This window comes from Poromitra crassiceps (genome assembly GCF_964638095.1).
Source record: "Poromitra crassiceps genome assembly, chromosome: 9".
Lineage (NCBI taxonomy): Eukaryota > Metazoa > Chordata > Actinopteri > Beryciformes > Melamphaidae > Poromitra > Poromitra crassiceps.
Window position 1 is genome coordinate 22,870,194 of NC_139630.1, and position 21,813 is coordinate 22,892,006.

The following is a 21,813-nucleotide window of genomic DNA, read 5'->3' on the forward strand; positions in this document are numbered from 1 at the left end:
TCCACACCCACTAATCTGCGCTGCGCCTGGCACTAAGCGCAGTTTATAGGCCGTTGCAACGATAGAGCCCCTGGTCTCAACTCGGATTCAGTCTTGGCCTTGAGTCAGACTCAATTAACCAATGACTCGATCTGGACTCGACTACAGCCCTGATTAGTAGTCGTAGTAGTATCATCATTATTATCATTAGAATGAGCCTTTATATAACGACTAATAAATGGTTAATTAATCACAACTTAATATCCATTAATTATCACTTAATGGTTGATGTCCTATAACGACAAATTGATTCATTTGCTGTATTTTTTATTATTAATGAATAATGTGTATTGTTTAAACCTGAATTAATGACATGTTAATATATCAATTAATTTATGTACTGTATCATTTTAGTATTCTTAAGACATTCTAAGATTCCCATTAATTTGTTATTATTCACTTAATTACTGAAGTATTTGTAAATGCTTAACACATGATGTGTAAAGTATAAAGTTGTTTACTTAAAGGGTTAACAAGTGACATTAATGAAGACTGTTAACCATTGAGTAGTAATGGTAGTACAGTATTTGTAGTAGTATTCTGTATTAGTATTATTAGAACATTACAAGATAATAAATCATTATGCCTTTGTGACATATTAGTCAATACATATGACTTCTAGCAAAACCTCTTACAGTTTATTTATCCATGAGATACGGCCTACAATAACATCCTTAATATATGTTTTTATCTATTTTGTATTCAGGGTCATGTAGAGACCACCTTAACTCATTCACCGCCAAAGACGTCTTTGACGTGTTATCAGAAATAGCCCTCCCCGCCAATGACGTGTTTGACGTGTTTTTGGTTTTATTACTGCAGCGCTTAGTTCAAACACTTACCCAGCCTGTGACACAGACACAGGTCCCTAACCTCAAAGTCAAGCCGACAGCACGTTATCAAACACATACCGCAGCTGTTGTTTGAAACCAGAAAGAAGGAGGAAAGGAGGAAAAACAGAGAAACGCGCTTCCTTGTACAGAGGAAAAAACGCCATTGAAACGCCTCTCGGCGCGCTGCACTGCTGCCTTGCTGCAGGGCGAACCTGGATTGCCTAGTCAAACCCGTGACGAACATGATCGATCCGGTTCCAGCAGCGCCTGGTCCCAAAGCCAAGCCGCGGACCCGTTCCTGTGTCGTGTCGCAGCATTCGTCCCAGCCCGAACGAGAGGAGGAAAACGAGCAGCAGAGGAGGCAAAACGCTGATGGGGAAGGAGGGGGAAGGAGGTGCGATCTAGCAGCAGCTGTGGACAGAACTCTCTCTCTCTGTGTGTGTGTGTGTGTGTGTGTGTGTGTGTGTGTGTGTGTGTGTGTGTGTGTGTGTGTGTGTGTGTCTGTGTGTCTGTGTGTCTGTCTGTCTGTCTGTCTGTCTGTCTGTCTGTCTGTGTGTCTGTCTGTACACTCACTCACACTGAGCAAACTGTATTGTTGAATGTAAAAAAAGCACTTCATATATATATATATATATATATATATATTTTTTTTTTGTCATTTGTGTCATAATGAATAATATTTACATGTCTGATGTCAATACAGTTCAAAATAAAAGAATTGAGAGCGAGTTCTGCCTGATATTGTGTGCTGTACATAAATGCCATTTTCTGCAATTTCTTTTCTCAGAGAGACCTTTTGGGTGAAAACAGGGTGTATATAAATGGCTATAAGTAGAGTACAGAACATGCTAAAAGCTCACTTTTTTTTTCCTGGTGAACCCAGAGACGTACATCTTCATTTTGAGGTATTGCAAATCACTCTGGTGCTAATAGATAATTTACTGTGGGTCTTGAAAGATGACCAACAATTATGAAAATCTTTGGCCTGTGCTAAATATTGGCAGTCCTAAACTGGCGGTGAATGAGTTAATATATGTTTTTATCTATTTTGTATTCAGGGTCATGTAGAGACCACCTTAATATATGTCTTTATCTATTTTGTATTCAGGGTCATGTAGAGACCATCTTAATATATGTCTTTATGTATTTTGTATTCAGGGTCATGTAGAGACCATCTTAATATGTCTTTATTTTGTATTCAGGGTCATGTAGAGACCATCTTAATGTCTTTATTTTGTATTCAGGGTCATGTACAGACCATCTTAATATGTCTTTATTTTGTATTCAGGGTCATGTAAAAACCATCTTAATATGTCTTTAATTTGTATTCAGGGTCATGTAGAGACCTTCTTAATGTCTTATTTTGTATTCAGGGTCATGTAGAGACCATCTTAATATATGTCTTTATGTATTTTGTATTCAGGGTCATGTAGAGACCATCTTAATGTCTTTATTTTGTATTCAGGGTCATGTAGAGACCATCTTAATATGTCTTTATTTTGTATTCAGGGTCATGTAGAAACCATCTAAATACAGTATATGTCTTTATGTATTTTGTATTCAGGGTCATGTAGAGACCATCTTTGACTGTAAGTTTAAACCAGATGATCCCAACCTGCTGGCCACGGCTAGTTTTGACGGGACCATCAAAGTCTGGGACACGAACACATTAACAGCCGTCTACACCTCTCCAGGCAATGAAGGAGTGGTCTACTCCCTCTCTTGGGCTCCTGGTGGGATATACACAAACACTCTCTCTCTCTCTCTCTCTCTCTCTCTCTATCTCTCTATCTCTCTCTCTCTCTCTCTCTCTCTCTCACACTCACTCACTCACTCACTCACACACACACACACACACACACACACACACACACACACACACACATAGTTGGACCTCTTTGTTTTTGTTTCGTTTTTTAGTTTTTCTGAATCCCCCCCCATTTTCTCCCCAATTGTGCCGCTGCTCCACCCTCTGCCGATCTGGGGAGAGCTGTAGACTAGCACAGTTTACCAACCGCTTTTGTGGTGGGGACATTTATTTCACTCAATTTCACGCAGAAAACTTTGTGAGACTAGGCTGCCAATATTACAGCAGTATCAGACTTTTATGTAAGAATCCACCCATCCCTTGTAGCTGATGAGATTGTAGATCCCCATTTGAATCGTAATTGTGCATGTGCCCCAGAGACTTTCGCCAACCAAGCCGGATAACTTCCAGGTAGCCCTCTGCTAGCTGGAATGTGGATAAAATAATTAAATCGACTTTACAAATGTTATCGGATGGAATGGATCAAATTCTGATCGTGATTAATCGAGTAATTTCACAGGGGTTGTGTGACACTTACAACAATTTATCCACTCTTTTACAGCCGCAACAGTTGTGGCGGAGTAGGCTACGGCTAAGCTATGACAAATGCCGCATTCACGTGTTCCTCGGATGGTCTCATTTCCTAAGTTGGGAAGTCATTCTTGCGACTTCGGTGTGTTCATGAGCTTTTAAGTGGTAATGTGGAAACAACATGAACGCTCCAAAGACGATGTGCTTTTTTTATATTTCTTTTTATTAAGAAAAATACATAAGAAAGAAAACCACAAAAAAGAAGAATGACTGAAAAAATAAAACGTTAGGGTTGTGCTACAACCCGGGTTTTACGAGTGAGAACGAGAGCTCTCACTAGTGCCTAAAATGCTGCAACGCAGCCCTATGGAAGACTGTCATTTTGCTCCAAAATTACTTATCATTAAAACCTGACCACCCACCCGTAGGTGGCGTGGTACCCCCTGGGGCTGACACAGATCCACGTGACTACGTCACGTCCTGTCAGCCCAGGGCTAATCACTCTAATTTCTTCCAGCCCGCTGAGATCCGACGCACCCCGTGACGCATCGACACAGCAAGGCTGGGTAGTGAGAGCTCTCGTTCTCACTCGTAAAACCCGGGTTGTAGCACAACCCTAACGTTTTACTTCGTTTCGAACTCAAGCTCTCACTAGTGCCTCAATTCAACCGACCTTGCTGCCGGGAGCACCCAAAGGGCGACCCGAAAGGCACCGGTGAACCACGGCCATATGGCAACGTTTATGCCTAACCGAATGACATATTAGAGTGGCAACGATACTACTTTCTTGCCACCGACAGCACCGCGTGCGCGAACTGCGAACCGGACACGTCGAGACTATAGTACCTGACAAAAGTGTGATGAGAGGACCATGAGGCCACGGCACACATGTCCTCCACCGACACACCACGCAACAACGCAGAGGATGTCGCAACACCTCGCGTAGAATGCGCCTTGATACCCTCTGGGGGAACCTTGCCCACGGCAGAGTATGCCAACGCGATCGCCTCCACTATCCAGTGTGATAAGCGATCCTTGGAAAGGGGTCCGCCCTGGGCCCTTTGCCCAAAGCAAACCAACAGCTGATCTGTAATGCGTAATGAACGCGTCCTGGCCACATAGGCCGAGAGCGCCCTTACGGGGCACAGCATGAGCAAACGTCTCTCCTCACCCGTCTCTAACTGAACGGCGGGGGACAGAATGCTGATAAGTCTATGACCATAGACCTAAAGCTGACATTAATATTCTTAGGTTGGTAAGCCGGGTTAGGTCGCAATGTAACCCTGCGCCCATCATTCCCAAAACCACACAGGCCTGCTGCACCGAGAGGGCAATCAGGTCACCAACTCTCTTTCCTGACGACAAGGCCAGCAGCAGCGCGGTCTTTAAAGACAGAACCCTTAAATCGGCGGAGTCCAAGGGCTCAAACGGATGACCCGTTAGCCCGTCCAGCACCGTAACCAGGTCCGATTTGGGAAAAAACGCACCGCCTGGGCCAAACAGACTAAAACGAGCCGGAGGCGCTGTTCCCTCACCCTGTCCAACACCTGACGGATCAGGGGGGGTCGGGGGAAACGCATAGAGCCCCTCCCTCGGCCACGCGTGCGCTTTTAGCGCGTCATGACCTAACGGGGGCTGTCCTCCTGGATCGAGAACCACAGTGGGCAGTGTGTCGCGCGCCGCGATGCGAGAGATTGACGCAGGCGCGACCAACCCTGGCCCAAACCTGTTCCATCACCCGAGGGTGGAGGCACCACTCCGTATAACGGGGATTGCCTCGAGACAGCAGGCCGGTCGTAACTCCGCCGTCCTGGCAGATAGACCGCTGACACTGAAAGGAGACGGGGATACACCCACAGGTGAATCCCCGCTATGGTTCAGCGCCCCCGACCGCACACCGCCCTGTTTGTTCAGGTGGGCGATCGCTGCCCTATTGTCCGAGCGAATCAGCACATGGTGCCCATGTGTGAGCCGCTGGAAGTGTTACCTCCGCAGGCCGGGGGGACTGCGGAGGCAACGTTCTCTTTCGAGTCTGGCCGCACGCGGACTTGTCCGGCAGTGCGGTCCCCAAGAGAGCTCCCAACCAACAATGGGCCCACGGCGCCATTGATGGTGGGCTTGTCCTGAAGCAGAGCCCGGCGAATCGCCTTCAGCTCTAGCACGTTTATGTGGCGAAGCTCCTGAGCCTCCCACCGGCCGTTCGCCGAAAAATGCCCGCAAATCGCACCCCCTCCCCAGAGGGAGGCGTCTGTGCGAATCACCATCCTGAGCGGGACAGGGCCCCACCGAGTACCTCTCGAGAGGTAACGGGGGTCCGCCCATATAGCCAGCGCCTGCCAGGCCTGATCTGTCAGAGGAACCCTGCGATGACGGTCCCCGGCCGAGTCCAGGCGAAGCCTGAGAACCATATTTGGACCACGAGAGCATGTGTAGCCTCCCTAGCGGGAGCACATGCAGTGCTGAGGCCATCAGGCCCAACATCACTGTGCACTGATGCACTGACACCGAGGGCACAGACCTAACGTCCTTGGCTTGCTGTCCGAACCGTGCGAGCCTGTCGCTCTGGCGAAAGGCGCGCAGGAAGTATAGCTCGAGCCCCAGGAAGGTCGCCGCCTGCGCTGGGACGAGGCAACTCTTCTGCCAGTTCACCAAAAAAACCCAAGCCAAAGGCTGGCACTGAGCCCAGACCTTGGCGAGCTGTAAGCCCTGCTGGACGCGAAGCGCCAGCAAGGAGCGGTACGTCTATTGTAGCGGAGGTAGCTCGCGCCCAATGTACTTAGCACACAGATACTAACTGCACGGGTGCACGCCAGCTATCTGCAAATACTATCGTTCTGTGCTAAACAGTACTAAATATTGCTATATGCACGCTATATGCTGCTATATGCACTATATAGCAGGCTCCCGCAGGGCGCACCCTATTAGCGGGAGTACTGCTTAAGCAAGCTAGCAGGCTAGCAAGAAGCACAGGCTAGACAGTAAGCAACCCGGAGGCTAGCGAACGTGCGCGTGCAATGGTAACGTAAGCGGCAATAGCCCATCCCGAAGGGGAGGCACCAATACCCACAACCTGTTAACCCGAGAGAACAGGCGTGGAAGCCACTAGCTAAGCTAGCATAAGCACTGAGAGACAAGCGTGCGCTAACACAAGCCTGCGCACAAGCCGGTGCAGCGAGTCTCTACCCTGAGTAACACGGGGAAGCAAGCGTGACCGCAAGCAGAGGCCAGCGGCCCGCGAAGCTAGTCAATCTCAGAAGAAACTCCTCAGAGGGAGTTACAATCTAGTAGATGCACGAGGCAAGCAACACTTAGCAGACAAGCAAGCTGGCTAAGATGGCGTAAGTACTGAGAGAAGCGGCCCACACAACGGGGCGAGCTCACCTAGCTAGCGTAATTGCCCAGCTAATATCTCAGAGTGCCCCCTTCGGGGCCGACGCCAGTAAAGCTACACTACATTTATGTAGGTCCCAGCAACGCCTGTGCGGCGTGCTCCTGCCCTTAGGCATGCACACATTAAATTAATTGTGCCGGTCGTAACCGGCCAGCGTAGCCTCACAGCTAATACAGCACCTAGCTGTTCCCCCCCTCTCTCTGCTAACAGGAATAACGGGGTTACCGTGCAAGCTAAAGCCTGCAACGGTAAGATAGCTGGAGTGCTACACAACGCTAGATACTGGCTTGCACGGGAGCAAGCTAGCTATCTAGCTAACTGAAGAGCATGGCTTCTAGCTACTACTCTCGCTTAACGCGCGCCCTACACAGAGGTAGCTGGCGCGAAATACTTAGCACACAGACACTAACTGCACGTGTGCACGTTAGCTATCTGCCACAAAACCGGGTGCGTTACCCTGTCTGGGGACGCAGCCAGATAGCTGGAGTGCTACAAGGTAGTCCAAGCTAGCTGCACTGAGCAAACTAGCTAACTATCTAACGCGCGCGCTCTAAAGCCGGCGTGCTACAAGCTAGCTGCTAGCTGCACGAGACACTTAGCTAGCTAACTATCTAACGTTACTCCAGCCGGAGTAACGCACGCGCTCTAACGCTAGTAGCTGGCGCCTAAAGTACCTAGCAAACAGAAGCAACCGCACGGATGCAAAGCTATCTATCTGTGACAACTGTGCTAATTAGCCTGTTGTTCTAGTGCTAACGGTACAAGCTATTCTGCACGTATGCAACCTAGCTAAGAGTTTTGAGTGCAGACCTGAGTCAGCGCCCAAGCCTACACAACGTTACCCCAGCCGGGGAAAACGTTCACATGAGCTGCACGGCGGCAGCTAAACAACAGTTAACTAAGGAAGATACTCTTAGCTTAAGATGACTTGTTCCGACGCCGCAGGGTGAAGGGTACAGGGTCGGGTCCCCGAAGCCTGCTTTATCCCGTCCACGCAACCTCTTGAGGTGGGCAAATCAGCCGGAACGAGCCTAGTATCTAAGCTATGTAAAAGAGCTAACTCAAAGTTAACCGCGGAGCATTTAGAAACACGTCTTCTTCAGCGGGTGGAAGAAACGGAAAGTGATTAGCCCTGGGCTGACAGGACGTGACGTAGTCACGTGGATCCGTGTCAGCCCCAGGGGGTACCACGCCACCTACGGGTGGGTGGTCAGGTTTTAATGATAAGTAATTTTGGAGCAAAATGACAGTCTTCCATAGGGCTGCGTTGCAGCGTTTTAGGCACTAGTGAGAGCTTGAGTTCGAAACGAAGTAAAACCTATACATACACAGGCACATTCTCTCAAAACATCCCCTCCCCACAGGACCCACAAACCCACAAAGATATTAGCTCGCAGTAATATATATGCCCTACAGCAAAGAAAACACACAAATGCAACCTAGCTATCATGGCGACGTCCATGGTCCCCACGCAGGGCTTTAATAAATGCATTCCACGCCGTCATATTTTCTACTTTAGCGCCATGCATACGGGCCACCAACATCTCCATGACAGCCAGGTCCACAGCTGAATATGCCAATTGTTCAAAAGGCAGAGTATGGGGAGCCTTCCATCTATGAGCTACTTTTTTTTGCGGCAGTAAGGGGCTGTTCACGCCATACGCCGAAGCAACGCTCAACCTACGCTGAACCCACAAGTTTCATTTAGGCATCCTTGTTAACAGGCGAAGCCGTTCACACAAGCCGCATGCGTCATGCTCAAGGCATGCTCAAGCCTTGCTGATGCCTTGCTCACGTGATCGTTCAGGATTCAGGTCATTTTTCAAGCGTGACGCGTGAAGCTTGAAGCTGCCATATATATATATATATATTTTTATAGAGTAGCTCAAATTCAATGCAAGGCGACAGTAAACGCACAACCACACACATGGAGGCACTAACTGAAATGACTAGTCCATGGTCTTGTCTGATTATGGCTTGGATGTAACCATAATCAGTCTATTAGAAAAGACTTGGTTGGTTCATATCGTCGCTGTCGGGTGGAAGCCTTGTATCTCCAAAACCACAACTTTTCAGGAAATGAAAAAAAACCTGTGTTCTTAAAATAACTGAAGACCACGTCATCAAAGTTGGCACGATGTCTTCATTATGATCCCTTACTCGCTGGATGTGTCATTACATTATTAATATCTTACCTGAATAAGCTCAAATGGTGTTACAGGATTATCATTCCGACTTCGAGGCACTTTCTCCGGAGCGAGCAGCCTTGCGTAGCTGCAACCTTTCTGGAGCACACAGCCGTGCGCAGATACCTCCAGCAGCCAGCTCAAGCCTGCTCCCATGCCGACTGAGAGGCACCGTCTCGGGGGAACACAACCTCTCACTAACACTAACATTAGTCTCGTCAGAAACCACTTTGATCTGCATAGTTTAAATGAGTTTGCAGCCTAGGGATAATTTGAAAACATTGTATTGATCTATTTACATTAGACGAAGCCAGAAATAAACAAAATGAAGTCAGAAACAAATGGCGCCGTTGAGTTCTGGTTTAACATCTCTGCTTTCCGGGTATTTTCCTCCTGCCTGGGGGTCTTGAGATGGAGGCAGGGGCGGAGGTTTGAGGGACAGTTTGAGGGTGAGTTACGAGACTTAGTTACAAGATCATTTTAATGCTTTTCCACTGGCATTGATTTATGACAAAAACATAAAAACGTGAAAAAATTGATGTATGGGTCTCCGCCCGAGAGCGATGAAATTGTTAATCTCTGTGTACTCTGTGTGTTTTGAAGGAGGGGCTAATCTCTCTGTGTACTCTGTGTGTTTTCAAGGAGGGGCTAATCTCTCTGTGTACTCTGTGTGTTTTCAAGGAGACCTGAACTGCATTGCAGGGGCTACATCTCGTAATGGCGGCTTCATCTGGGACGTCAAGAAAGGAAAGATGATCACTCGCTTTAATGAGGTTACTTTAACTGTTTCACTACCTGACTCTTAGTTAGGGGAGAGGGGCTGTTTCACTACCTGAATCTTAGTAAGGGAAGAGGGGCTGTTTCACTACCTGACTCTTAGTAAGGGAAGAGGGGCTGTTTCACTACCTGACTCTTAGTAAGGGGAGAGGGGCTGTTTCACTACCTGAATCTTAGTAAGGGAAGAGGGGCTGTTTCACTACCTGACTCTTAGTAAGGGAAGAGGGGCTGTTTCACTACCTGACTCTTAGTAAGGGAAGAGGGGCTGTTTCACTACCTGACTCTTAGTAAGGGAAGAGGGGTTGTTTCACTACCTGAATCTTAGTAAGGGAAGAGGGGCTGTTTCACTACCTGACTCTTAAGCCTGGATTATGCTTGACGCTTTGGCCGGCCACGGAATCCGACGAGGAAACGTGTGGAGCTTGTATACTCTGTGTGGGTTTCTGCAGGCGGAATTGAGCGCGAGTCTTGAAAACTCCACTTTGTCCGCCCGTCCGCGTCCGCGTAGTTACAAATTTCGGCGTGCGCACGGCCGCTCGAAAACCGTCCGCACGGAGCCTTGCGGAGGGGCGTGTCTGCTGATTTGACGTCACTTTTCCGCGCGGACACTCGCGTTCCTCGCTGATGCGGAAAGCATAATGAGACCTTTAGTAAGGGAAGAGGGGCTGTTTCACTACCTGACTCTTAGTAAGGGAAGAGGGGCTGTTTCACTACCTGACTCTTAGTAAGGGAAGAGGGGCTGTTTCACTACCTGACCAAATAATTGTTGAATCTTTCATATTGATCAACAGCCTCATCGATACCTATCATACCTATCATCGGCTGCAGATACAGTACATTCTAATCTTTCCGTGTTGTGGGGCAGTAAAAAGCTTATGTATTTGACCTTTAATTTACCTTTTAGTGATGACAAGATGCTGTGATTATACATGTCTTTATTTCCATATGAGTTTAATATCATAATTATTAGCAACATTTGTTCCACAATAGCTGAAAAATATAAATACAAATAAGTGTAAAAACTTGTTTTTTCCTCCCTCACTCTCTCTCCCTCCCTCTCCCCCCTCTCCCTCTCTCTAGCATGGTAAGAATGGTATATTCTGTATATCATGGAGCCATAAGGACTCTAAGAGGATTGCTACCTGTAGTGGAGATGGATTCTGGTCAGTGCGTCTTCCCCAACACACCTGTACCTCTTCCCAAACACACCTGTACCTCTTCCCCAACACACCTGCATATTGTGAACAATTGTTCCATTACGGGGGGGAAATAGTACATTTGTCTTTCAATCAGCGTGGGTTGCAGTCTGTGTGTTTGATATTGTTTTGACTACAGCATCACCAGTCTGTGTGTTTGATATTGTTTTTACAGTACTACAACATCACCAGTCTGTGTGCTTGATGTTTTGACTACAGCATCACCAGTCTGTGTTTTTGATATTGTTTGACTACAGCATCACCAGTCTGTGTTTTTGATATTGTTTGACTACAGCATCACCAGTGTGTGTGTTTGATATTGTTTTGACTACAGCATCACCAGTCTGTGTGTTTGATATTGTTTTAACTACAGCATCACCAGTATGTGTGTTTGACATTGTTTTAACTACAGCATCACCAGTCTGTGTGTTTGATATTGTTTTGACTACAGCATCACCAGTCTGTGTGTTTGATATTGTTTTGACTACAGCATCACCAGTGTGTGTGTTTGATATTGTTTTGACTACAGCATCACCAGTCTGTGTGTTTGATATTGTTTTGACTACAGCATCACCAGTCTGTGTGTTTGATATTGTTTTGACTACAGCATCACCAGTCTGTGTGTTTGATATTGTTTTGACTACAGCATCACCAGTCTGTGTGTTTGATATTGTTTTGACTACAGCATCACCAGTCTGTGTGTTTGATATTGTTTTGACTACAGCATCACCAGTCTGTGTGTTTGATATTGTTTTGACTACAGCATCATCAGTCTGTGTGTTTGATGTTTTGACTACAGCATCACCAGTCTGTGTGTTTGATATTGTTTTGACTACAGCATCATCAGTCTGTGTGTTTGATATTGTTTTGACTACAGCATCACCAGTCTGTGTGTTTGATATTGTTTTGAATACAGCATCACCAGTCTGTGTGTTTGATATTGTTTTAACTACAGCATCACCAGTCTGTGTGTTTGATATTGTTTTGACTACAGCATCATCAGTCTGTGTGTTTGATATTGTTTTGACTACAGCATCATCAGTCTATGTGTTTGATGGTTTGACTACAGCATCATCAGTCTATGCGTTTGATGGTTTGACTACAGCATCACCAGTCTGTGTGTTTGATATTGTTTTGACTACAGCATCACCAGTCTGTGTGTTTGATATTGTTTTGACTACAGCATCATCAGTCTATGTGTTTGATGGTTTGACTACAGCATCACCAGTCTGTGTGTTTGATGTTTTGACTACAGCATCATCCGGACCATCGATGGGAAGATCCTCCACAAGTACAAACATCCTGCTGCTGTATTTGGCTGTGATTGGAGCCAGAACAACAAGTAAGACAAGGCTAATCAATTCAATTCAATTGGGCCAGATTTTAAAACTAGGATTATGTAGAAATATTTTTTTAAAGCTTTTGGTAATGACACACTTGACACAAATGCAAACGACAAAAAGTACAAAAAATTGCAATGTTTATTGTTTCACTTTTGACAAATCAAATAATAATAATAATATAATTCCGGTAGCCGTGCGGACCTGATGGCCCTTTGAGTCTCGAGCTCTCCAACAGCGTCCCACTAATTACATACATTTCAATCATTTAAACACCAAGCACATTCGTCTGGCATCCTATTTATGAGCTGCAAGTTAACGATGACTCCGAAGGGTATGAAAACTCTGAAAGACGAAGATATTCAGTCAATCGCCGAAGTGGTGAGAACCTTGCTACGTGAGGAGCTAGATGCTACCATGCAGCAGTGTAATCGCAAGCAGGTATCCAGCAGGCTTGATACCATGCAATCAGAGCTAGCAACAGTGACCACAAGGATCCTTTCAGCTGAAGGGGAACTGGCTACGCTGAAAACCAGCACCAAGAAAGACTCCTCTTTCCTTTCTACCGTTCAAGAAAAGCTGGTGGGTTTTGAGTTTACGGGCTACCAGAGGACACGGAGAAGGACGCTCCAGTGCAATTTCTGGAGTCGATGATTCCAACTTGGTTTCCTGCCCTGAAGCAACTACACCCAGAGATTGAGCGAGCCCACAGGATTTACAGAGCTGGTGGCCCCCCGAAAGATGGAGAACGACCCCGAGCTTTCATATTTTGCTGTCTTCGTTTCGCCACATGGCAGCCATCCTCGGCGAGGAAACATCCCCCCTCTATCGGTAACCGGGTGCTTCGGTTTGCCGCTGACTTCAGTGACTATACCGGTAATCGCCGCAGATCTTTCTCACGAGCCATGGCATTTGCACGTGAAAAGGGGACTGATTATTTTCTTCTATATCCAGCTACCTTCAAAATCAGACTGGGACAGGACACCCACCTCTTCTCCTCACCAGCGGAGGCGGAGCACTTTTTGGAGTGGCGCTACTCAGCGAGACACATCGTAGCCCTGGAGGATACAACAGCGGATGGACCCACTCCACCGATAGATTACTGGCGGAGGCGGAGCGTTTTTGGAACATGGCTCTTCACCTAGACACGTCAATGCCCTGGAGGGGGTTGTGGTGGATGAACGTACGCGCCTCAGCCTCGCCAATGCCCAACCGTCCAACTAGCCTCTTAAACACCTAGCTTTGTTTAGCTGCTAGCCGGCCAGTTGCTGCTACAGTCCTTGTTGAGGCTTGGGCAGGCCTCCAGTTTTGTCCTGTCTCCCTGCTGCTGCTGTGGCAGGGAGGTGGGAGGAGCAGGGGACATGCTGGCTCCAGGCAGGTCTCACCCCCTTCAAGTAATTCTGAAGACTGAAAAAGACACTACTCTTGACAGTTTTGTTGAACTGGGAAGGATTTTAACAAAGGGTTCTCATTGGCCCATCACGTGTCTTTGGTGATGGTTCTGGCCAATAATAGTGTTTTGGAGTTGAAATGGGCTCAACCCACTCTCGAGTTTCAGTCCCAAGGGGCATTGCCCTCTATCGTTGCAACGGCCTAAAAACTGCACTTAGTGCCAGGCGCAGCGCAGATTAGTGGGTGTGGACCAGCGCACTCGATATTTTGATGTCGGCGCTACATGCGGCCTTAAGCATTATAACCACGCCTTTTAAGTGTAAAATTATGCACAATCTGCTCATTGGAGAAGTGCAGTAAACAAATCACAAGCTTCCCTTTTAAGCTCCAATTCCACGGAGCGATCCAGTCTGGTCAGAAAAGCCGACCAAAGCGCTCTGAGCTCCCCCCCCTCCCTTTCATCCCCGTCTGTCTCCATATATATTATTCCATATTATTATTAGGGATGGGGCCGATCCGATCCAATATCGGTATCGGGTGCCGATATTGGCACTAATTCACGGATCGGATTGGATTGAGAGAAAAAAATCCGATCCAATTTTATTTTATTTTTTTCCCCTTCTTTGCCTTATATATTTTCTTAATTTTGTCTGCTTTTTGCAAGGTATATATATATATTTTTTTTTAAATTGGCCAAATCTTTGCCTATACTGTATATTCAAGAAAAATATTGGTATCGGCATAATATCGGTATCGGCAGATATCCAAATTCAGGTATCGGAATCGGATCGGAAGTGAAAAAAGTGGATCGGTGCATCCCTAATTATTATGCTTCTCAAACCAATCTCACTGCAGTTTAAATACTGCAAGCATGTAAATACGCTACACTATAGCAAGATCAAAGTGAAAAGAATGTTCTAAACGCATTGGCTAGAAAAATATAGCCTATCCCTATGTGGCCTATGTCATGATGAGATTAGATTGGTGAAAGTTTGTCCAGATTAGAATGATATCATTTTCTCTCTACCTTTTCTTCTCCAGTGCTGCAGATGATGCACATAAATATAGCCTACATTATGTAAAGTAATTGCATAAATGTGTTTTTATTGTAAAAGTAAATGTGAAGTAAGCCAAGTCTTATGGAGCAGACATCACAGTAGGACATCACAGTAGAACCGTGTTACGGCTGTCACTCATTTAAACCACGTTAAATCTGCGAGGGATATATATACCCCCTGGATTACATATATGTTTCACATAGGGTTGTGTTTGGATTTCTGTTTTACATATATGTTTCACATAGGGTTGTGTTTGGATTTCTGTTTTATTTTGGCCAATATTGAAATGTTCGAGAATTGCATGTTGTGTGAACAGAAACATTATTTCTATCTACCACTTTAGGCAATTTAGGCTGATTTGGTTGATATTTCTTGTTGAAATGTATTAGCCTCAATGCATGCTGGGAGATTTCACATGTGGCTCAACAGCCTCTGAATGACAGGGGCTCAAAACTATGATATAACAACTTTTTTTCCATCTGTCTTTGTGCCTGTCTGACGCGCGAGAGAGAGGGGGAGAGAGGGAGAGAGGGGGGGAGAAAGTGTGAGATCGGCAGAGGAGAGCTGTGGGGAGAGAGTGTGAGATCGGCAGAGGAGAGCTGTGACAGGGGCTCATGCCTGTCTGACGCGTGAGGGAGAGGGAGAGAGAGAGAGAGAGGGGGAGAGAGTGTGAAATCAGCAGAGGAGAGCTGTGCGTAAATACGCACAGTAATATCCGTGGCGCACTGAATAAGGCCTGGTTTTGAAAAGCGCTAAGCGCTAAATTAACGCCAGGGGGGAAGATAAGATTAGGCCGGTATTTAAGGCCGAAACGCCCATTCTGGCCTATTCTGGCACTGCGCCACGCCTCTAAGGCGTAAAGCGCATTTCGGGGCCTAAAACCATGTTGCCGAGGCAGGCGCAAGGCGCGTTTTTTTGCGTTTAATGCCAGTTTTTGCGCCTAAGGCCAGTGGGAAGATAGGGCCCATTGTCTCTATTTTGTTTACCATCTGGCTCTGGGACAATGCTTGACCAAAGATAACCATTATGAACTTTTACAACAGACTACACTTGCTTTGAAGCTGGTCGAGGTGTCACCCCCTGCTGTCTTCAAGGAGTGACTGTTCTGTGGAGACAGTCATAAAATGATCAGGAATGTAGAGGTTTCAGGCTAGAGAGGAAAGCATGTTAAGTCATGGAATGTTCAGTTCACATATTGTCACTCATTATGTACAGCCCAATCGGTGTAGCACAACAGGCCAGGGCAAGCTCGTTTCAATACCTGAATAACTGGAACCGGAACTCAACTCGCCCGGCCATGCCCCATTATTAGGAGCGCTATTATCCCAATTTTCTTCCACAATGCTGACCAATTGTCATGAAAATTGAAAGTCTGTCTTGAGAGATTAGTATTAATTGAACACATTTGTTCCCAACAGAGCTCTCTGTAAGTGGCTGGAATCTCTTACATTGAAGTATTCCTTATATGTATGTTAGTATTCCTTTTGTTATGAGAGTTAATAATAATAATAATAATACATGGGACTTATATAATGCTTTTCAAGGACTCAAAGATGCTTTACACTATACACTAAACACAAGCATGGGGGGACTCGAGAAGGTGGCGGAGAAGAGATGGGTCTTGAGGCGGGATTGAAAGTCGAGTTCAGTTGTTGACTAATGTATATTTTAAGATTGAATCAACATATTGTTGAATGTGATAAATCAGACATGTACAGAATCTTTTTTCTCAAAAGGTTTGTCTATATTTTGGGGGACTGAGAGAGAAAGGAGAGAGGGTGACAATTTCACCCATCACATATCTCCTTATCTTTTTCTCTCTCTCTCCCAGGGATATGATAGCTACGGGCTGTGAGGATAAAAATGTCCGTGTCTACTACCTGGCCACCAGCTCAGAGCAGCCTCTCAAGGTGTTCACTGGTCACCTAGCTAAAGTATTCCACGTCCGCTGGTCTCCACTCCGAGAGGGAATACTGTGCTCTGGTTCAGACGATGGGTGAGTATAGTCACAAAGAGGTAGATATTAAAGGTATGTATATTTCCTTAGATTAAATGAAATTATAATTGGAAACTAGGTCGCTCAGTAGCAAATAATAATACTATGTGCAGATTAGAAAGTGTGCTGTACAAACTGATTTACTGTACAGTATAGCTTAATCCAGAGCACAGCAGTATGTGCATTAATGGGAACATTTGTGAGTGAAGAGAGAAACTTTCCCTGAACTTCTATATCTTGTTAACCAATGGGTGGGCGGGGGCGTCCGGGTAGTGTAGCGGTAGATTCCCTGCCTACCAACACGAGGGTCACAGGTTTGCGCCCCCATGTTACCTCCGGCTTGGTCGGGCATCCATATAGGCACGGTTGGGATTGGCTGTGTCTGCGGGTGGGAAGCCAGATTGAGGGTATGTGTCCTGGTCGCTGCACTAGCGCCCCCTCTGGTCGGTCGTGGCGCCTGATCAGGGTGGAAGGGAACTGGTTGGGAATAGCGGGATCCTGCCACGTGCTACGTCCTGCCAGTGAAGCTCCCGCTGTCAGGTGAAAAGAAGCGTCTGGCAACTGCGCATGTGTCAGAGGAAGCATGGTGCTAGTCTACGGCTCTCCCCAGATCGGCAGAGGGTGGAGCAGTGACCGGGGCAGCAGGGGGAATATAAATACATAAATAAAAAACAACGGGTGGGCTTCTGGTTTGTCATGTGACCACATCCTCTGTTCCTGTATGGCTCAAACTATGTGTTAGTAAAAAGTTTGCGTTTTCTCTGCTTGTTCAGCCATGGCGAAATCTCATTGTATCTCTTTGTTGATGTTGTCCTTTGTCATGATCTTATGTCTCCGTTTCTGTGCAGTACTGTTCATATATGGGACTATACCCAGGATGCATGTATTCATGTCTCTTATGTCTCTCCGGTTCTGTTCAGTACTGTTCGCATATGGGACTATACCCAGGATGCATGTATTAATGTTTCTTATGTCTCTCCGGTTCTGTTCAGTACTGTTCATATATGGTACTATACCCAGGATGCATGTATTAATGTTTCTTATGTCTCTCCGGTTCTGTTCAGTACTGTTCGTATATGGGACTATACCCAGGATGCATGTATTAATGTTTCTTATGTCTCTCCGGTTCTGTTCAGTACTGTTCATATATGGTACTATACCCAGGATGCATGTATTAATGTTTCTTATGTCTCTCCGGTTCTGTTCAGTACTGTTCGTATATGGGACTATACCCAGGATGCATGTATTAATGTTTCTTATGTCTCTCCAGTTCTGTTCAGTACTGTTCGTATATGGGACTATACCCAGGATGCATGTATTAATGTTTCTTATGTCTCTCCGGTTGTGTTCAGTACTGTTCGTATATGGGACTATACCCAGGATGCATGTATCAATGTTTTGAGTGGGCATACAGCTCCAGTCAGAGGCTTGTTGTGGAACACAGAGGTGCCTTACCTCCTCACCTCAGGTACATTTAAAGCATAAAACATCACATTTTCAACATGTTCCCCCTTCATGTTTTTTTTCCCTCGAGCTTACAACAAGCATGTGCCATTAAATGCCTACTACTGTAATTTGTAAAATCAATTTTTAAGGGCAGATTTTTTTTTTTATCTTGTGAAGACAAGTGCATTTTTTCCCCTATTGTAAATTATATTCATGAGACTGTTAGTTATATGGGATCCATTGTTGTAATGAAATGTATTATACTATGTTACATTGAATTGTAATATCTTATATGGTGTTGAATTTTAGGTTTGCACTATTAGTGTTGTAATGCATGGAACTGTATGATATTGATAGTGTATGATATATGACATACAGTATATTATGATATTGTATGCTTTTGTAGGTTCTTGGGATTATACGATCAGAGTGTGGGATACAAGGGATGGAACATGTCTAGACACAGTCTACGACCATGGAGCTGATGTCTATGGTAAGACTGTAACATATGTAGAACAATTCTCCTGTGACTGGCCTGTGTGTATTTAGTAACACCAATTAACTTTCATTATGGGCTCATAAGTTGCTATAGTCATTCATGGTGCTTTCTCACTGGGAGCGATTGCTTTCATTCCCTGCCGAGTACGATTGCCCCCCTCCCCTCTCCTCTGCTAGTCAGCTTTCACATTATAAAATGTATTCCGCGCTTGCTTGCAGAGTACACTTGCGTCATCACCTAGGCCTGGAATGTATCCTCACCCGTGTGTTGTCTATGTGGTTCGGTACGTTTGGCGTTTACATTCGCAGGTTTTCCGTCCCCGGGCACGTCCAAGCGTTCGCAGACCACCTTTTCAAGTGGACCCTGTCACGGTTTGCTGTTCCGCACCCGGGTACGGAACACAACGTTCACACTCATGAAACGAACCGCACCTGGGGTCAATTTAGGGACAAGTGTGCTCAGAAACGTCCCGGGTCCCCAACACCTTTAGTCATACACATCTAAATTATTGATGTTTCCTAATGATGCTTTATAGCTGTTTTCCTGTTGTACTGAGGGCCTTGCACTGGTCACACACATTGTCTGATACATCAAGTCACTTAAGCCTCACACCCTGCAACATTTCTCTATAACATCTTGCACTACAACTTTGCCATTTTCTCACACAAAGAGAATGGAATGGCAAGTAAATTTACATGGCTAATTGTGTGAGTTAATTGGGTGGGACATGAGGCTTGTTTACATGTACAATTGCAAGTTGATTGGGGTTTCTAAAGTGTGTGATGGAATCTATGCACATTTTGTGCAATGTATATTAGGGCTGCTCGATTATGGCAAAAATCATAATCACGATTATTTTGATTGATATTGAGATCGCGATTATTTAACACGATTACTCATTGACATTGAGAACATCATGAATTTATTGAACATCTTTTTAACATTGGATGTCTTTGGATTTTAGATATAATTGAAAATAAATAAATAAGTGAAAATAAATAATGAAAGTGCAAAGATTTAGAAATAAAATAAAAACCAAAATAAATATACAGTGTAGGCCTACTATGTTGCAGTGAACTGCCACAACCAACTGCAACTATTAATCTACATTCAATATGTTGGTAAACATCTGAACTAGTAGTCCTTAAACCTCACACTAGCCAAAATAGTGTCCAGAAAATGACGTGTGATCTGTGATCAATCAGTGAAAACGGTATTTATTTACCGTTGTTTAATTAAGTAGAATGAAAACAGTCGGGACATTTGTTGCAGACAGCAAATTAGTGCTTTCATATTTCATCAAAACTAACCAAATGAGAACGCTATTGAGTAACATTCGTTTACATTACATTAAATTACTCATTTGGCAGATGCTTTTATCCAAAGCGACTTACAATAACATGTTTAGGTTCATAATAGTGCGGCTATTGTTAATGTTTATCTGTGAGCTCGTTAGCTGTTGAATATGCGGTCGCATTGTAAAGAGTGTCCTGAATCGATGACTGTGTTGTGGTGGCAGGAGTAACTAGATGGGGCTTTGTCTTTTTGTTCGTTTAGCGTTTATTGCTTGGTCATAGACAACTTTGTGAGTGGATTTCAAGTGATTAAACAAAGAGGGAGAGCGGTCGTCTTGCGGGGTGCAGCCGCGACCGCGCATATCTTACATACTGTGTTTGGTTTGTTCCAAGTCTGCTCGTAATCATGATTAAAATTCGATTAATCGCCCAGCCCTAATGTATATGTATTTTGATAATAAAAAAATACTATATCACAATCGCACCATTGTGACGAAAAGAGAGCTGAGCCAGAAGGCAAAGCTCTCGATCTACCGGTCCATCTTTGTTCCTACCCTCAACTATGGTCATGAAGGATGGGTCATGATCGAAAGAACAAGATTGCGGATACAAGCACCAAAATGGGTGGCTGGCATCTCCTTTAGGAATAAGGTGAGAAGCTCATTCGATCGTGAGGGTCTCGGAGTAGAGCCGCTGCTCCTTTGCATAGAAATAAGCCAGTTGACGTGGTTCAGGCATCTGGTAAGGATGCCACCTGGTCGCCTCCCGAGGGAGGTGCTCCAAGCACGTTCAGCTGGGAGGAGATCACGGGGCAGACCGAGGGCTAGGTGGAGAGATTATGGGCCCTATCTTCGCAAAAGCGGTAATCTAGCGCTTGTGTGTGTTTAACACCGGGCGCAGCACAAATTGGAGGCGTGCCCAAGCACACTGCTATCCTCCCTGCCCCGCAAAATGCCTGTGCGCTCCCCGCTAAAGCAGAAAATGGGTGTGCTTATGGGAAGATTTATGCAGGCCACACTGATTGTTTTGACTGACTTACATCAATCAAACCAATCATATTGCCTCTCTCACTCCCTTTATACCGTTTGCGGGTGGGGAGAACCCAACACATATTCATCATAAAATTTAAAAAAATCACCTCATAATTTTCACATAAATCACCCAAATAGTTATTTTTCAATGTACACTTAACGGAATATCAAACAGGTGTTGTCTATTAATTTTAAGAATGGTATTTAACTGTTTCTGCAAATGAATTTGAATTAATTTGCGCAGTGCATGCTGTAATCTCCATGCATAATTTGGACATCTCAACACCATCGCATCATATACCAATAACACTTTATCAAATGAAATACTCTGGTTAATCTATTTTGTTAAACTTTTATCCTTCCAAAATCATTCATCAAAAATAGTTTGCCCTTAAACCTGCTGCTTGCTTCGCTCCCCTGGTCAGCGCAGCATCTTCCCCTATGCTTGCTCTCTCTCCCTCTTTCACTCACACACACATACACACCACACCACATAAGGGTGGAAGTGAGAATGCTGTCTGAAAAAAATTGATATTCAATTCTCAATTCTCGAATGAATTGTTGGACTGTTGCGGAGAACAGGCGATATACCGTAACAACATGAAAGCATGGAAAACATTATGGTAGTAACACACACACACACACACACACAAACACACACATTGTTCCCATTGTATTTGAGCCGCGCCGACATGAATTGCACACTTTCCCCCCTTTCTTTTAAGAAAGGGGGACGGCACGGTGGCTCAGTGGTTAACACTGTTGCCTCACAGCAAGAAGGTCCCGGGTTCGAACCCCGGTCCGTCCCAGGTCCTTTCTGTGTGGAGTTTGCATGTTCTCCCCGTGTCCGTGTGGGTTTTCTCCGGGTGCTCCGGTTTCCTCCCACGATCAAAGAAAGACATGTATGTTAGGGTTAATACTCCTGTCAGTGCCCCTGGCCAAGGTACTGGCAAAAAGAACTGGAGTTGGTCCCCGGGCGCTGCACAGTGGCTGCCC

The 21,813-nt window shown here is 45.4% G+C and overlaps 1 protein-coding gene across 2 annotated transcripts in view; it reads left to right on the forward strand.

Moving 5' to 3' along the window:
• The window catches only part of LOC310782542 (WD repeat-containing protein 17-like), a gene marked incomplete at both ends in the record, with an annotated part of 126,327 nt that overhangs the window by 36,857 nt on the left and 67,657 nt on the right, over window positions 1-21,813 (forward strand). For both annotated transcript variants that reach the window (XM_083643216.1, XM_083643217.1), the window contains 7 exons: window positions 2,437-2,605; window positions 9,469-9,560; window positions 10,645-10,727; window positions 12,016-12,102; window positions 16,382-16,546; window positions 17,899-18,014; window positions 18,399-18,485. In XM_083643216.1, the coding sequence (XP_083499342.1) occupies window positions 2,437-2,605; window positions 9,469-9,560; window positions 10,645-10,727; window positions 12,016-12,102; window positions 16,382-16,546; window positions 17,899-18,014; window positions 18,399-18,485 (799 nt within the window). The remainder of the gene's footprint in view (window positions 1-2,436; window positions 2,606-9,468; window positions 9,561-10,644; window positions 10,728-12,015; window positions 12,103-16,381; window positions 16,547-17,898; window positions 18,015-18,398; window positions 18,486-21,813) is intronic.